Source organism: Pangasianodon hypophthalmus, chromosome 29 (genome assembly GCF_027358585.1).
Source record: "Pangasianodon hypophthalmus isolate fPanHyp1 chromosome 29, fPanHyp1.pri, whole genome shotgun sequence".
Classification (NCBI taxonomy): Eukaryota; Metazoa; Chordata; class Actinopteri; order Siluriformes; family Pangasiidae; genus Pangasianodon; species Pangasianodon hypophthalmus.
Genome location: NC_069738.1, coordinates 13,440,076 through 13,458,162, shown reverse-complemented (window position 1 = coordinate 13,458,162; position 18,087 = coordinate 13,440,076). Strand labels below are relative to the sequence as shown.

The window sequence follows — 18,087 nt, the reverse complement described above, 5'->3', positions numbered from 1 at the left end:
TATATCTTTAACTAAATTACTCTGTCTGTAGGAGTCGAATGATGGAGCAGTACTTCGCTCACAGCGGTCAGTACTGTCTAAATCTGGACAGTGGTATGGTGATTGACAGCTATCGCATGGGCAACGAGGCGCGCTTCATCAACCACAGCTGTGAGCCCAACTGCGAGATGCAGAAATGGTAAGAAACGTGAACAAATCAAATCAATAACTATGAATTTCCATTTGAACATTTGCATCAGTCAGAATTAATAGCGTTCAGTGATTCAGAGGTGACGTCATGCGCGTTCAGCAGGCCCTTACGCAACAGGATCGAGGACTGATGTGTTCCATAAAACTGGAGTGGACAGTTAATGCATGCTGTAAACCGGTCGTTCTTGGTTACACAGCGTCTGTTACTTCAGCTGTAGTTACACCGAATGACTGAAGAGTTAGTGATTACGACAAAACGTTTTCTGCAGATTAAGCTCACAGATGTTGATAATAATAAATGGCATGATTAGCCAAACATAAACATCCTCTGGAACAGGACATACTCAAGATCTAGGTTACAGAGCCAACATCTGCTTAGTACCAGAGGATATACCCACACACACACACACACACACACACACACACACACACACACACACAGCAGTGAAAGAGTGCTTCCAGACTAGGGGATGGTGGGTCATCCATCTTGTCATGGAAGAGCGATTGTTTAGCAAGAGAGGGTGGAGGACACAGCTGTGCTGTCCACTAGACACTCATACCCACAAATGCGCATTCCTTCACTCATGCATGCTTTCTCACATACTCAAAGCCATGTGTGACCGTGACTTCAAACCATCGTGTCTTTCAGGACTTTAGAGTAGTAGAGCTTGAGTTTCTACCAGTTTTACAACTTCAGCGTAGAGCGTACAGTTTAAAACGTCCTACTAGGCCTGTGGGGAAACTGCCACAAGGCAGGCTGGTTGTAAAAAGCGCCACTCCTGACTTTTGTTTTCGTCACAGAAGAGTGCTTTCAAAGCTGAAAATATACTGTGTTTGTGGTTCCTTGTAAGCGCTAATTTGCAAGTTGTAATGTTCGATGTGCGAAGTGAAAAAAAAAAAAAGCACGCCTCCTCGAAATGTGCCTTTTGTTTACTCTGTCAGAGCACGCAAAGCTCATAAAAAGCTACTTTACTGCACTTTTACAGTTACAGGGTGGACTGAAATTGCAGCACAGCAACGACAGCGAGTCGCGTAGCAGCGAGCTAGCCAGCTAAAATTATTTATATGAGTGATAACACTAACTCTGTCAGAATGCACTTTTCTGAGATATCTCAGGCATCAAATGTTTTTCTAACTTCTTTTTAAGCATTTACAGGCTGTATATTTAGTGCTAAAATTTTGTGGTGAGCCTTTAATGTTTATTTTTTATTATTATTAAAATTATTAGAAGTTTTTTTTTTTTTCAGGTTAAAGTTATTAATTTTGTTACTTAGATATATATAAAAAACAACACTGTTAGCTAAAGTTCAATTAGATAAACGTTTAATTGTATTGAATAGATCATTAAATTAATAACATTTTCTCAGTGTGTGTATCCTTCTTGCAGTCAGATGTTTAAAAAATATAAATGAAATAATATTCATTTCGTTCTGTTATTTCCAGGTCAGTGAATGGGGTGTACAGGATCGGACTGTTTGCTCTGAGAGACATGGACAGCGGGACGGAGCTCACTTACGACTACAATTTTCACTCCTTCAACACTGAAGAGCAGGTGTGTATGCAAGCGGCCATTTATCTCCTACATGTCAGACACACACACAGTCTAATTTTTGGTCTAATATAATAAATAATATAATAAAAAAAAAAAAAAAACAGCCAACCAATCATAATCCTGGCACCAGCGCAGTGTGTTTTTATTCTTCAAACAGTAGACTAAACTAAAGGTTATGGCTTACATCAGAAACTTTTAGGTGTTTACTAGATGAGGTTAGAAGGTTACGAGTCATTATTTTCTTAATCTAGTGTGTCTATTGGTCTTACAATGTGCTACGTAAGAACTACATTAGCACAGCTAAATCTTCACTAATATTTTAGTAATGTTAGCATTAAATATCACCTTAAGATGGCTCGAGAGTTTACAGAGGCACTGACCCGACTCAGCCTCAGACGATCTGCACACTGGATACGTCTTGTTCACTTTTCTGGCCACAACCTTCAGAATGTTCAAGGTTGCAATCAGATCCAGTCAGCTTTTCAGAGAAATATACACTCAAGAGATTCAAACAGTTCACAAAATTCCCATCTTTAAAAGTTAACAGCGAGTAAACAGGATAATCTTAGATGTTTGTCTGTGGTCGGTTATCGTGCCATGTCATTCAAATTGCCTGTAAAAGTAGTTGGGTCTTGGCTGTATTTATTGACGAAAAGCTTTATAGCTGCTTGCACCGCACCAGCGAAGATTTAATTAGCTTGCTAAGAACTCGATTGTTTAGTTAATTACCGCGCGTTTATATAGCTAGGCCCGTAAGCATCGGTTAACCAACATTCTAACACAGCTAGTAAGGAGAAAGCGTGAGAGAAATATCAATAAATATCCATCTGTGTATGGTACAGTAGTTGAATTGGTGGAATTAAAAAGCATATGATTAAAAAAATAAATAAAAATTATGGTAATGGTAAGGTACGGTAACTTAGCAACTGAAAGATTTTTTTTTCTAGAGGAATCCGGACACTCCTTAAACGCTGGAACACTTGCATAGAAAAAAAATTAAGCGTATCTAGGAAAGTGATAAAGTTTTGTGACACCTGTTTGCAATAAGCAGTGCAAAGTAAATAAAAAAATAAGGTACTCTCGTAAAAACAAGTGTGAAAGCTTTCAAAAATACAGTCTCAAAATGGCTTCTTAAAATGGCTGAACACTATAATACTAATGAAAGGTGGAAATGTAAAATAATGAGTTGGAACCATATTTATAATATTACATTAAATTAAATTCTTTATCCAGAGAGAACCTTATAATCTTAAGCTTGTTCTTTAATGTGTTACTCCATAAGAGTCCTTGAACTCAGTCCTTTTCATTATTATTCTAATTATTCATGGTTAGAAAGACATCGCGTTGTCTTTATTCCTGTACAGCAAGCGTGTATGTGTGGCTCGGAAGGCTGCCGTGGCATCATCGGAGGAAAGAGTCAGCGAATCAACGGCCTTCCTGGCAAAGCGGGAGGATCAGGAGGCGGGGCACGAAGGCTCGGGAGGCTGAAAGAGAAGCGCAAATCAAAGCACCATCTTAAAAAACGGGTGAGAGGGTGTGGAGTAATAAACATTCGTGATTCAGCGGTGGAACTGTTTTCCCTCTTCTTAATAATAACACGTATTTCCGACACGTTTTTGTCCCCAGGAGGAGGAGTCCAGCGACAGCAGCAAGTTTTTCCAGCACCTTCTGATGAAGCCGATGTCTAACAGAGAGAGGTAGAATATCCGATATCTTTTCAGTGACGAATCGAAATACGTTTGAATTCAGCTCCGTTTCCCAGCATACTGAAGAAGTCTTACTGATTGCAGGAACTTTGTCCTGAAGCACCGAGTGTTCCTGGTGCGCAACTGGGAGAAGATGAGGGACAAACGGGAGCTGCTGAAGAGAGAGGGAGAGAGGGAGCGAGAGAAGGACAGCAGCCTGTCGCAGTACGCCCGGTGGGGAGGTGTCATCCGTGACGACGGCAACATCAAATCAGGTGTGTGTGTGTGTGTGTGTGTGTACACACGCGGGTCATCTGCAGTCTAAAGTCAGGTTTATTACAGATGGTACTGCTGAACGTGTTTACGTGGTAGTGTGTTAACTGAACATGTTTACGTGGTAGTGTGTTAAGTGAACGTGTTTACGTGGTAGTGTGTTTACTTGGTAGTGTGTTTATGTGGTAGTGTGTTAACTGAACATGTTTACTTGGTAGTGTGTTTCCGTGGTAGTGTGTTAACTGAACATGTTTATGTGGTAGTGTGTTTACTGAACATGTTTACGTGGTAGTGTGTTAACTGAACATGTTTACTTGGTAGTGTGTTTCCATGGTAGTGTGTTAACTGAACGTGTTTATGTGGTAGTGTGTTAACTGAATGTGTTAAGTGGTACTGTGTCTTAACTTGGCCTGCTTTATTTTTTAATTGTATATTTTATTGTATGTACTAAATTATCTCCCTGTGTGTGTGTGTGTGTGTGCGTGCGCGTGTGTGTGTGCGTGCGCGTGTGTGTGTGCGTGCGCGTGTGTGTGTGCGTGTGTGTGCGTGTGTGTTGCAGACGTGTTCCTGACGCAGTTCTCAGCATTACAGACCTCTCGTTCGGTGCGCACACGCAGACTCGCCGCTGCTGAGGAAAACACCGAAGTCACTCGCACAGCTCGTCTCGCGCACATCTTCAAAGAGATCTGTGACATGATCACCAGCTACAAGGGTCAGTACACACTCACACACACTCACACACACACACACACACACCCCGACACACACCAGTAAAAGTTAAGACATAAGCAGGAATTTGTGTGAGTATTTTTCTTTTACATCACACTCTCTCAACACCTCCAGCCAATGTGTTATCTCAGTGTTAATGAGCAATCTGTCTTTGGCTCATGTGCACATGCTGTCTCCAACACGTATATATGTGTACACACACACACACACACACACACACACACACACACACACACACACACGGAATCGTACTTAAAAAGAGTAAAGCCAGTGTGTAACAATCCTTAACTGTTAATTATTGAGAAATACACTAGGCTCCATGAGGCTCTATTGTACTCTGATTAATCTTGTTAAGCTTGTAAATTAGTGACGTACCGTCTCTGTGTCCCAGAGAGATGATGTGCTGATAAATGTGTATGGAAATACACACAAAAAAACTGTCTCCACACACACACACACACACACACACGCATCGACGTCACTGTGATGTCAGCCGTGCCTCCTGGACGCAGAAACGTAGCCAGAGACTATAGTGACTTTTAGCAGCAAGCCAGAATTTGTTTTCAAAACGTTTAGCTAGCTAAGCTTTTCAGCTTAGAAGTGAGTTTATGGCATCTGGCTGAGCGGCAGCTCGGCTCTCGGTGCCACGACGACGTCCCCGATGTGCAACCGTTAAAGTCTTGAACGCAACAACAGCGTAAGCATCAGGAGACTTGTATGCCTTCAGATTCTCTTTAGTACAAACGTTCAGTGTTTCTATGAGATGTGTGTGTATTTGTCCTGCCATTGCAGACTAGGCCACTGCTCAGGATCAAGCAGCACTTCCTGTCTTTTTTAGTAATCCATAATTAGTGCATAACATTGAATTAATGTCAGTTTGATTCCTAAATAAAATTCTTGATAGATTCTTCAGGAGATCAAACCAAGCATCAGGTTGTTAGGCTCCACTGGTCTTTTTGCAACCAGGGTGCATGCGCATCTCTTTTTGTTTACGAACACTTTTTATATGTTCTCTTTGAGCCAGGAGTAAGACTTGGAATTGTCTGGCTTCAGACATCTAGGCAAGTTTCATATTAAAGAGTTTCTCACAGGGTTAAGCTCAGTTAGATGTGCAGCAGGCTGGAGAACAGAAGTTTCATACAGGTTCATCTGAACATTTCTTTTATTTTCATGATATAAAAGTATCGAATATATTATCCTACACCCTCTTAGTACCTGTAACACACCTGAGAAACCCATTTACTATTTCTCTCTCTCTTTCTCTCTCTCTCTCTCTCTCTCTCTCTCTCTGCAGATTCCTCAGGCCAAACTCTTGCAGCTCCCCTGCTTAACTTACCTTCAAAAAAGAGGTAAGAACACATATTCGATAAGTAACCATATTTTCCAGATATTTTCACAAAGCCAGAGTGACGAGATGTAATTCTTAATGTTCACTTTAAAAAAATTAAATATCTAAACACTGAGGCAACAGCAGTAGTGTTAATTTTGTTGTAGCCTGGCTGTGCGATGATGATTGTGTTAGTCTACAAAGTGTATCGGTGGGTGTGTGGCATTAAAAACTTGAGTAGGGGCACCGGATACACTGCCAGCTTAGTATATTGTATATAAGTACATCCTTAAGGGTTGTTTAGGTTTAATGCTGAGTCCAGTAACAGATTTAATGCAGTAGATAAATCAGTCTCATATCCAGTGCTTAAATAGTCTTTTCAGAGTAACGTTTTGGGAAAGAGGTTGTGGCCATTTTGGTGACTCGTTTTGGTGCGTGTGTGTGTGTGTGTGTGTGTGTGTGTGTGTGTGTGTGTATACACAGGAACATGCAGTACTATGAGAAGGTGTCAGATCCTCTGGACCTCAGTACCATAGAAAAGCAGATCCTCACCGGACATTACAAAACAGTGGAGGCCTTTGACACAGACATGCTCAAGGTGTTCCGCAACGCCGAGGTCAGTCCAACTGCACAAGCCGCCTTCGTATCCAGCTTAGACATATTCCTTAGTGCTTTAAAAAACATCACCAGCGAGCCTGCTATAGAGCCTAAGACTATTTACAACACACACGTCTGTGGAGTAATAGCGTAAACGGTACAAGATTGAAATTCCCAGTTAAGTTGGCTTTAATCTACATTCCAGCTGTAAGTAAAAACAAGGCAGACTGCTGTGGAATTTAACGGCCTGAGTCCAACTCAGGGGAGGAAAAAAAAAAGAGAAAAAACAAAAACGCTGAATCTTTGCCCAGATAGAGGAATGTTTCTAACTTTTTAACCTTTTTAAGATGCCTTTATTTTTGGCTACCACACTCAGTTCCAGGGCAAAGTTCAAGTCAGTATTTACGCTACAGCATTGCCAGCTGTTTACCGCTGAAGAGACACTCAGAATAAAATGCTACAGCTGGACCCAGAGCATTGCGGTTCAATTTGGTACTGTTACATCACTGTCAGACTTCCTGCCTCACCTTCTGCTCTGTCTTCTAAAGAAATACTACGGACGGAAGTCTTCGGTGGGCCGGGACGTGTGCCGGCTGCGTAAGGCGTACTACGGCGCGAGACACGAGGCCGCGGTGCAGATCGACGAGATCGTCGGCGAGACGGTCAGTGAAGCGGACAGCTCCGATTCGATGGACCGCGACCACGCTCACCACGTCAACAAAGATGATGACATCATCCGCTGCATCTGCGGCATGTACAAGGACGAGGGCCTGATGATCCAGTGCGAGAAATGCATGGTACATACAGCAAGCTTTTATTCCGCCAGGGCGAGATGATGGTAATAAGTACCTGAGACTTAGGCCCTACCCAATTAACGAGTTCTAAAGGATCTGGATTTTGTAGTTATTGTCTCCGGTGTTTGTTCAAAGAGGTTACTTCTGCTGCTATTTTATTTCCTCTGCTGAAGTTAAGGCAATTTTTTTTATTATTATTTTTATATATTGTATAGAACAGCATGATCAGCAGCTGCTGTGTGACGTTCACATGCTTTGAGAGTCACTGTTGATTATTCGATTTCCATCAGTGTCCCTTGTAATGGAAGAGAATAACTGGGCAACGATCGAAAATGTGAGTCGACCTGAATTATGAAACCGCAAAGTCAGACATTACGAAGTCCGTGAAGGAATACGAAAGTGATTCTCTAGGGTTGAAGTGTTGAAGGAACGTGAAGCATTGAGGGGACTGACAGTTGTATAGGGACGTTTTCAGAAAAGCTTATGTTATGATTCCCACTTAAAATTATGCAAAAGTGTGGCTAAAGAGACATTAAACCTGCTTTTGTCTGTCTCTCTCACCCTTTCTCTCACTCCCCCCTTCTCTCTCCCTCTCTCTCTCCCTTTCTCTCTCCCCCCCTCTCTCTCTCCCTTTTTTTCACTAACCCTCTCTCTCTCTCTCTCTCCCTCTTTCTCTCTTTCTCTCACTCACCCTCTCTCTCACACACAATCACTCTCTTTCTCTTTCTCTCACTCCCCCTCTCTCTCACCGTTTCTTTCACTAACACACAATCTCTCTCTCTCTCTCTCTCTCTCTCTCTCACCCTCACCCTCTCTCTCTCACACACACACACTCCCTCTCTCTCACTCTCTCTCTCACACACACACACACACACACTCCCTCTCTCTCTCTCTCTCTCTCTCCCTCTTTCTCTCTTTCTCTCACTCACCCTCTCTTTCACACACAATCACTCTCTCCCTCTCTCCCTCCCCCTCTCTCTCTCTGTCTCCCTCTCTTCCTTCCTCCCTTTCTCTCTCTCTCTCTCTCTCTCTCTCTCTCAGGTCTGGCAGCACTGTGACTGCATGCGTTTGGAGGCTGAGGTGGAGCATTATCTTTGTGAGCAGTGTGACCCTCGCCCAGTAGACAGAGTACGTCACCTTTTTTTAAACTCCCTGCTGCTTTTAAATTGGTGAAAACTTTGACAATGTTTGACTTCCTGCTCTTATTTTATTTTTTCTAACCAATAGGAGGTCCCTATGGTGCCTCAGCCCAGTTACGCGCAGTCAGGTTCCATCTACTATATCTGCCTTCTCCGGGACGAGCTGCTGCTACACCAGGGTATGTGTGTGTGTGTGTGTTTGTGAAGAATGTTGGATGTGCCAGTGATTCCTAACGGATATCTAACTGGGTGAAGCTTTAACTTGATATTGTACTATAGATTTCTTACATGCTGTGTGTGTGTTTTCAGGTGACTGTGTGTACCTGATGAGGGATAGCAGGCGCACTCCGGAGGGCCAGCCACTGCGCCAGTCCTATCGCCTCTTGTCCCATGTCAACAGAGACAAACTGGACATCTTCCGCATTGAGAAACTTTGGAAAAATGAAAAGTGAGCTCTTTTATTTTCTAGGCATGTGCTGATCATTTTTAATACGATATACAGCGATGAACAGCATGAACCATATTATAATCGTGCATCCATCCCCTCTGTTCCATTCGCAAGGAGGCTGCATTTTTGGAGAGCATTTGTGCAAATTAAAGCCGGGTTTATACTACTGCATTAGCGTGTATTCGCAATGCATAGAGGGGGATCATGGGTAAACGTGGCACACGGAGATGTGCTAGTGGTCAGATGTGCTAGCTAATGTGCTACGCGTCGTGCGTCTGCGGTGCTTGTGCGTCAGGCGATCGCCGTCTGGTTGGTGAAGAGTTGTTCCATGATATGATCACATTACTGTATCGTATCATAGTGTTTATTTATTTACAGAAAACTGCAATCATGATATTATGTTAATTTAAATATATTATATAAAATATACAGGCTTTATAATGGATGTAGTTCATTACAATGGCCAGTTGAATCCCTCAGGACTGCACATTTTACTTTTTCTTTCTTCTAAAAGACTCCCAGTAAATCAGTGATTGATAAAATGTGGATTAAAACACTAGTTTAACTGGAGTGCTGCGATACGAAAGCTGCTCATGCTGCTGAATACACTTTTAGTTTATAATTAATCACGTAAGGTGTCTTTCCCCTGGAGCACTTTCCAAAAGAAAGTTATGTCCGTGTTATCTTCTGTTTATTATTCGTACAGTGAAGCGTTGTTTTTCGCTCTTCTACGCTGTAATTCAGTAAACTCTCCTGACGTATAACTCCGCCCTAATATAAAAACAATGCTGTTAGATCGCAACAAACCTTTTCTCTGTAAATGCAGTGTTTTAAACACCTCTGTTTTTCCGCTAGGGGCGAGCGGTTTGCTTTTGGTCATCACTATTTCCGACCTCATGAGACCCACCACTCGCCCTCGCGCCGCTTCTACCATAACGAGCTGTTTCGAGTGCCGCTCTATGAGATCATCCCTCTGGAGGCAGTGGTGGGAACGTGCTGCGTCCTGGACCTTTACACCTACTGCAAGGGTGAGACATGCTTCCTGTGCTAAAACACACCTCAGGACATCAGACACACAATGGAGGTCCTTTCACACTCGTATTCATACACACTCTGACCTACACACACAGTCAAACACTCTCTCTCTCTCTCTCTCTCTCTCTCTCTCTCCCTCTCTCTCCTCCTCTTCCTCCTCCATGGTGGCAGGTCGGCCGAAAGGCGTGAAGGAGCAGGACGTGTACATCTGCGACTACCGGTTAGACAAATCTGCTCATCTTTTTTACAAAATCCACCGCAACCGCTACCCAGTGTGCACCAAGTCCTACGCCTTCAACCACTTCCCCAAGAGACTCACACCCAAAAGGGACTTCTCAGTAAGTTTCTGTCTGTCCGTCTTTAGTTTAGTTACGTGACGTGATGTCCTGTGTAGTGTTTACAGCTAAAGTAGTAATCAGTATATTTGTGATTTTAATGCCTGGTCTAAAGCAGGTTTTTCACTGTGCATCTCCAGCGGTCTTTTACGATTGTTACTTGTCACACTGTACGAGATGATCCCAAAAAAATTCGATAACAGACTGTGCCATTATTACGATCCTACGATCCTGTGAACCTGCGATTAAATAAAACGACTACACTCTGGACTGGAAAGCATGGAATAATTTCCATGTTGTCATTATAGTAAATAAACACGATGAACAGAGCGTTTGCAAGTTTAATTAGCTAACTACACACCAGGAAGCTGTAATTCATCCTCTATTTCTTTCATCCCTTTCAGTCCTGTCCTGTGCTGAGACACGTTATGGAGTCGTTCTCTCTGCTGCCGCGATTCAGCAAACCGCTCGTCTTTTATCTTTACGTTTATCATCACCACTACAGTATTTGTAGCTGCAGCGTTAGCTTTGTGTCCTGTGCCGTCCTCCTATTGGTGGATTTTAGATTTTAGAGGAGTGCTGTAGCAGAGCTCACACTTTGAGATTTTAGTCAAAATTTCCTGACACTGCCCGAACTTTTCACGTTACGCGTCCCAAGATGACCAATTTCCCGGACAAAAATTGTCCTTTACAGTGTGCGATTGTGTCTGTGACAGTAAAATCAGGCCGAAGCTTAATAATGGTTTTTCAGTGGTGCTTGGAGCACTAACCCCTTGGAGATAGTGATCCTTCTTCAACTGGGCTCCACGTCCGATAGGCTTGTGTGGACTGTTATTGAAAAATAACAAAAGATCTCTGTTATACCACTAGGGGGCAAAGTAGAGCAATGAACTCAGGGCCATAACCTCAGCCACTGACAAAATTTGTTAATCATTATCAATTTTTTATTTTTTTTATTATCATACTAAAAGGTTGGTGCTGTAACCATGTCTCTGTCCAAAAAAAAAAAAAACAGTTTATGGGTTTGACAGCAACTTCTGCAGTCACAGCTTCTACACTTTTTACATTTTATTATTTGTAAAGAATTTTGCAAAGTAAATGGATTTTTTTTTTTTTTTTAAATCCCACTTCAGTGTTAGGGGCTGTTTTTCTCAGGCGCATGAAATTTATTCCAATTTAAGTCCATTTCAGTTCCCGCTTGTAACACTTTAAAATGTGGGAAAGTTCAAGGGGGGTGAAAACTTATGCATTGGAAAACTCTGTATGTACTGTATATCCATTTCACCTTGAGAGTGATGTGTTATTGTCACTGGACTTGACATTGTCTAAGTGTAATGTGTCCTGCTACCTAAAATGATCTAGACTGATTGTTCTTTTTTCTATTTTAACCTCATGCAGCACACTGTATTGTGAATCTATATGGTAAATAACTGGACACTGTAGTAGGACAGAGAGCAGAGGATGTGTTGTGGCCTCCCTATGAAATTCTCTGTTTATCTATAAATACTGAAATGTTCTGTTGTTCCTAGAGTTGATAGATATATTTTTTTAAATTTATTTTTTGGTCGCATTTTGTTTGTCGCCATTTTGAGCCCTGAAATGAACGTGTAAAGACATTTAAATATTCTGTGGCAGCGCTTATGCTTCACGGAAAAGTTGACAGCTGTCAGTGGTGGGCGACTGTCATTCACACCGAGATTACACGTAGAAGATGAGGGAAAATGTCACGGAGGATAATTATGCTAATTGAGAATAACACACACTGATCTTGGTTTAAACACCTAAAACAAATGACGTGGTGATGGAACGTTTTCCAAAGTCAACATAATCCTCGGCTAATTAAATTTAGAACGACAGTCGACATGTTTTCCCCGACCACTGCACATACAGCGTGGCTTTCTGTACCATTTCTTTTTCTTTTCTCAGTCAAATGACCGTAGCCATGTTTAGGGCTTAGTAGGTATAAAATGTATTTTGTACATTTTTTGTTATTTATAAATTAGCAAGTAATTTCTTTCATCTCTCTCTCTCTCTCTCTCTCTCTCTCTCTCTCTCTCTCTCTCTCTCTCTCTCTCTGTATTCTCTCTTTCTTAGCCTCACCACGTTCCCGACAACTACAAGAGGAACGGCGGACGTTCAGCCTGGAAGAGCGAACGCTCCAAAGGGGTCGGGGCTTGCGATGAAGACCCCTCCCCCAGCGGGTCATGTGACCAGCTGTCCTTCTCAAGAGACGCAGAAGGAAGAGGAGCGGGAGGACACACGGGCTGTAACCACGAGGAGTCCTCCACCGCGCTGTCCGTACTGGCACCACCGCAGGAGCAGCGGAGGCCTGGCGAGGACGAAGAAGAGGAGGAGGACGAAGAGTTGGGTGAGGAGGAGGGTGAGAGGAGGGAGGTGGAGGAAAGCTCCGTGGAGAAAGGAGGAGCAGAGGCGTCCTCGCTCTCCTCTTCACCGCTGCATCTGTCCGTTTTGGGACGGAGGGAAGCACAGAGGGAACGACTCAACAAGATCCTGCTGGACCTTCTGCATCGGACCCCCAGCAAAAACGGTGAGAGAGAAACGTTGTTGTCCTTCAGCGAGGGAGAAGCAGAGGGAAATCCCTTTATTTTCAGGACAGTTATGAAATGAAAAATCCTTCCGAACACGTGGTGCACTCAGAAATATGAGAGATGTTAAAACGTGTGAAAGTTTGAAGCACAAGCAGGCAGCCTCTTCATACAGTGCAGAAGAGCAGAATATTTTCAGTAGACTAATGCTGCTTTTTCTCTGTCCTGCAGTTATAGACGTCACTTATCTTCTCGAGGAGGGCTCTGGCCGCCGCCTGCGCAGACGCACACTCGGGCTGAGCGACTTTGTGAGCAGGAAGTGATGGCATCGCTGCAGGTGACGAGCAGACAGCAAAAAAAGAACAATATGCAGGAACAGCAAAAGAGGGATGAAGGTATGAGAAAGGAGAGACGCTTAAAGGCTTAGAGGCTCTCCCTTTCAAAACATCTGTCCTCCATTTTGCTCTATTTTTCCTAAATGAACTAAAGAGAGACTCGTGTATGTGCACAGGACATGAGGTTTTTTTTGTTTGTTTGTTTTTTTTGCCAGCAATGAGAGAATTATTGCCTTGATGCATTTAAAAAAAAAAAAAAAAAAGTATGTTGCAATGACACATGAACATAGGAATATGTACTATTTAAGCCTGTCACGTATGAACCGTCACGTTACGGTGTTTTCCGTTGCTAAGACAACAGAGGTCAATGTTTTTTCAAGGTGGTACTACATACAGAAAGAATGAAGCCTCTGAGAATGGACTGGGGGGAGTTTGGCCATGCAGGTGGACATAAGAGGAGACGGAGTCCAGCACCTCTTAGTGGATAGAAACCCATATTTACTGAGAAGCGAGAAGAGGAGCAGCATAGGAGGCGCAGTGTAGCGCACATATACACTGCCTGTCGATGGAGAGGAGAGGAGAGGACAGGAGAGGACAGGAGAGGAGAGGAGAGGAGAGGAAAGAGGAGGCAAGAAAGCAAGTGGAGAAAGAGCTAACTGCACTTTTTTCTAACACGGACGTCATTCGCTCCCAGAGGTGTACACTAACACTCGTCACAGTATTGGAAAGATGCTGTGCTGCAAAAAAAAAAAAAAAAAAAACACACAAAAAAACAAAAAACGCAAAACAGATAATTAAGTACATTATTGGTTTTTGTTTCGTTTGTTTGTTCGTTTGTTGTTCTGTCATACTGTAATTATATTACGATTGGCAAGGGCAGGATGGATGGGAAGGGTTTCTTTATTTTGTAAACTTGGAATAGTGGAACGGGTGGGGGGAGGACGGGGCGGGACGGGACGGGACGGGACGTTGGCAGGGGGAGGTTGCTATATCGTGTCTTATTTAAAAAAAAAAGAAAAAAGAAGAAGACGACGAAGAAGAAGAAAAGCACGGAGATTTTTGTTCTGTGAAGTAGCTTGCCCTGTTTTTGAGTGTTCGATTTACCAGCTCAACGAGATGTTTAACCAGTGGGGTGCACTGACTTTAACTGTAACGCCTTAGAATGATCTCTCTCTCTCTGTGTGTGTGTGTGTGTGTGTGTGTGTGTGTGTGTGTGTGGGTGTGTTTGAGCGCTGCCCTGAATGTATGTAGCCTGTCAAAAGAAAATGTCAGATAACTTTTAGGAAAAAAACAATTTTTTAAATTAAATAAGGGTTTGATTTGCAATTGACAAAGTGAGATGATTGGGCGGGAGAAAGGGAGGGGCTTTGGATGTGTTTTTCTTTTTTTTTTTTTTTTTTTTTTTTTTTTTTCGCTTTTCGTTTCTATTGTGTTTTAAATTGCAAAAGGACAATATTAATGATTTTTTTGGCCCCATCAAACATTGGTTGTTTTGGATGAACTGACAGAAACGACAGAAAGAGAAGGGGTGGGGGGATAACTGACAAGAGAGGAAGATGTATATGATGTGCCAAGCTATGTATATATGCAGACAGGAATATGTGAGAGATGTCTCCAAAAAGCAATATCTTGATAATGGATTTTTTTTTGTGTATTGTATTGTACAGGACTCAACCCTATATGTATTATTATTATTATTATTATTATTATTATTATTATTATTAATTATTAATTATTATTATTATTATTACGCCGTTTGTATTGGCATCATTGTTCATTTAAGCTTGGGGCTTGAGGACGACGTGGCTGAACGTTAAAACCCAATGACGGAAGAAAGAAACTAAGCAACTTGTCCAAAATTTTGTTGACATAGGAGCAAGGTGAAATGGACTCAGTGACCCCAGACCTGACAACTGTCATTGTAATTATTAATTTTAATGCTATTATAATTATTATTACTTTTGAAGGGGAGGGAAAAAGTACTCCTCGTTACTTTGCTGCAAAGTGTTGAACACTAAAAAAACAAACCAACATAAAAATGTAAAGATGCTATTTTGGAAAATGGCAGAAACAAACTAAACAAGAAAAAAAAAAGAAATCTATCAGCTGACTATCATGTTCTTAATCTTTTCTTTTTTCCCATTCAGATTTGGGGAAAAAAAAAACAGCTCCTTTTTTCTTTTTGTGATAACGGTCATAATTATGATGCTTGTATTTCTTGTATTTGTGTGTTTTTGTGTGATTTGTTTAGTTATTTTAGACAATCACAAAAATAACATGCAAGCATTGTATATGGACAGACTGACAGACATTTTGTGTTGTGTACAGTTTGTCGAAACTTTTTCCACTCTGGTTAAAAGTTTGTAATTATGATTCTAAAGTCATGAAAATGCTGTTGGTTTTTACTTTTTTTGTTTTATATTCTATTTGTTTTTTTGTTTGTTTGTTTTTTAATAAAAAGCACTACATTGTTGTGAATATACCTGCCTGTTGCTCTTACATTTAGCCAAGAATCATGTGATAATTCTTTACTAGGTCATAACTATTGATACTCAAGGTATACAGTCAAAGCATATTTTAATTGTATGGATAGTCAATTAATACATCTGCCAATAAAGTGAATTTTAACTATTGCATAGAGCATTTACATTGTGTACCATTATTTGAATTATTGGTTGTGTCCGAAATGTGGGGGGGGGGGGGGGTGGGGGGTGGGGGGGGGGGCAGAGTCATGTCCGAATCCAGTGTTTGTCATCCTCAGGAAGATTTTTTTTTTTTAAGGCTTCATACACTCATCTTTTGCTGTCCTACCTTATCCCATAATGCATGGGGTCAGCCAGCCTGAAAAAACAAATGGAGGGAGGGTCAGTTTGTTGACGAATACGGTGATGTCAAGATTCAGTTCACATTTTTCAATTTTATTTGTATAGCACTTTTAACAGTGGACATTGTCACAAAGCAGCTTTACAGAAATAAATCGATTCAAATTAAATTAAACCAAAATAAATAATAAATATGTGAATTTATTCCTAATGAGCGAGCCAGAGGGGACGGTGGTGAGGAAAAACTCCCTGAGACAATATGAGGAAGAAAACTTGAGAGGAACCAGAATCAAAAGGAAACCCATCCTCATCTGGGTGACACCCGATAGTGCGATTATAAATAAATCCCTTCTATAACTGTGTACTACATGGACAGGAAGTGCAATTGTGCAACCAGGAAATTCATCACAGTTTTCACATGAAATTTGTTGAACTTATCCACTGTCCACTGATGGAGTTAAAAGCTGCTCGTGGCAACCGCAGCCCTAAAGTCACTACAGCAATCGCAGTCCCAAGCCATTACAGTACAACTGCCCATATGAGATCCGCAAGCCATCTCTACGGCCAACAAGTGGCACCAGCAATCCCACTGATCTTCAGGCTGTCCATGTGGGGCCAAACCCCAGCAGCAGCGAGCGTTCTCAACCAATGAGAACTCCAACCAGAAGTAGGGCATCAAGATGGATCAGGCAGGTCCAGAGAGCAGATGGGGTCAGGATCACTGGCATCTCAGGAGTAGCATGTGTAGCTGGAGAGAGAGAGAGAGAGAGAGTGTGTTAGGTAAGCTCTTGTCCCGTAATGGTTAAGGACAATGTATTTGCGTGCAGAGTGCAAGCAGGGACTCCATCAAGACTAGCTGTGACAGCATAAATAAAAGGGAGAGCCAGAAGGTATGAGGGCAGACACGAGGGCACCCTGGGACATAAAGCAGCTACTCCACCATCAACAATCCTGAGTGAACGCGTGAGATTGGGGGGGCGACAGCATCCAAACATCCCAGTTCACCACAACACTCAGCCATAGCATTAAAACCACTGACAGGTGACTTGAATAACATGGATTATCTCATTACAGTTGCACCTGTCAAGGGGTGGGATATATTAGGCAGCAAGTGAACAGTCAGTTCTCAAAGTTGATGTGTTGGAAGCAGGAAAAATGGGCAAGCGTAAGGATCTGAGAGACTTTGATAACGGCTAAATTGTGATGGCAACACAACGGGGTCAGAGCATCTCCAAAGCGGCAGGTCTTGTGGGGTGTTCCCGGTGGTTAGTACCTACCAAAAGTGATCCAAGGAAGGACAACCAGCGAATCAGTGACAGGGTCATGGGCACCCAAGGCTCACTGATGCTCGTGGGGAGCGAATGCTAGTCCATCTGGTCCAAACCCACAGAAGAGTCCCCCTGTACACCACCCGAAAGCACCTACAATGTGCATGTGAACATCAGAAATGGACCATGGAGCAATAGAATAAGGTGGCCTGGTCTGATGAATCATGTTTTCTTTTACATCATGTGGAAGGCCGGGTGTGTGTGTGTCGCTTACCTGGGGAAGAGATGGCACCAGGATGCTCTATGGGAAGAAGGCAAGCTGGTGGAGGCAGTGTGATGCTCTGGACAATGTTCTGCTGGGAAACTCTGGGTCCTGGCATTCATGTGCATGTTACTTTGACACGTACCTCCTACCTAAACATTGCTGCAGACCAAGTACACCCTTCATGGCAACAGTATTCCCTAATGACAGTGGCCTCTTTCAGCAGGATAATGCTCCCTGTCACACTGCAAAAACTGTTCAGGAATGGTTTGAGGAACATGACAAAGAGTTCAAGGTGTTGACTTGGCCTCCAAATTTCCCAGATCTCAGTGGTTCTTTTCTCGGCTTCAAAATGGCTTGCTTTTCTCCCATAGACAGCTCTATGGTCTTCATGTTGTTTTATCCTTTAAACAGAAATTGTTTAGGAATCGTTTGAGGAACATGACAAAGAGTTCAAGGTGTTAGTTTGGCCTCCAAATTCCCCAGATCTCAGTCTGATCGAGCATCTGTGGGATGTGCTGGGCAAGCAAGTCAGATCCATGAGACATCACTCTAAACTGAGATATTTCCAGTGTTTATGTCGTGAGATTTTTAATTGTTTACACTTGAGATGTATTTGGAACAATATTACTCTGAAGTGAAAATCAATATTATTCTGAATTTGATTAAACCCGCGGAAAAAATTAAATATAAAAACGTCTTATCAAAACATTTCCGGATACGCAACCGGACACACCTCTCCGGCAACCAA

At 42.3% G+C, this 18,087-nt stretch overlaps 1 protein-coding gene across 2 annotated transcripts in view; it reads left to right on the top strand.

The window, feature by feature from the left end:
• ash1l (ash1 (absent, small, or homeotic)-like (Drosophila)) overlaps positions 1–15,625 on the top strand; it is a 40,916-nt gene extending 25,291 nt beyond the window's left edge. For both annotated transcript variants that reach the window (XM_026928441.3, XM_026928439.3), the window contains exons 12-27: positions 32–178; positions 1,633–1,741; positions 3,106–3,267; positions 3,368–3,438; positions 3,532–3,701; positions 4,259–4,411; positions 5,723–5,777; positions 6,239–6,371; positions 6,901–7,149; positions 8,188–8,274; positions 8,374–8,464; positions 8,595–8,733; positions 9,589–9,761; positions 9,940–10,106; positions 12,198–12,651; positions 12,881–15,625. In XM_026928441.3, coding sequence (XP_026784242.3) covers positions 32–178; positions 1,633–1,741; positions 3,106–3,267; positions 3,368–3,438; positions 3,532–3,701; positions 4,259–4,411; positions 5,723–5,777; positions 6,239–6,371; positions 6,901–7,149; positions 8,188–8,274; positions 8,374–8,464; positions 8,595–8,733; positions 9,589–9,761; positions 9,940–10,106; positions 12,198–12,651; positions 12,881–12,972 — 2,452 coding nt within the window. In that variant the 3' untranslated portion in view covers positions 12,973–15,625. The remainder of the gene's footprint in view (positions 1–31; positions 179–1,632; positions 1,742–3,105; positions 3,268–3,367; positions 3,439–3,531; positions 3,702–4,258; positions 4,412–5,722; positions 5,778–6,238; positions 6,372–6,900; positions 7,150–8,187; positions 8,275–8,373; positions 8,465–8,594; positions 8,734–9,588; positions 9,762–9,939; positions 10,107–12,197; positions 12,652–12,880) is intronic.
• Positions 15,626–18,087: the final 2,462 nt, after the last annotated feature.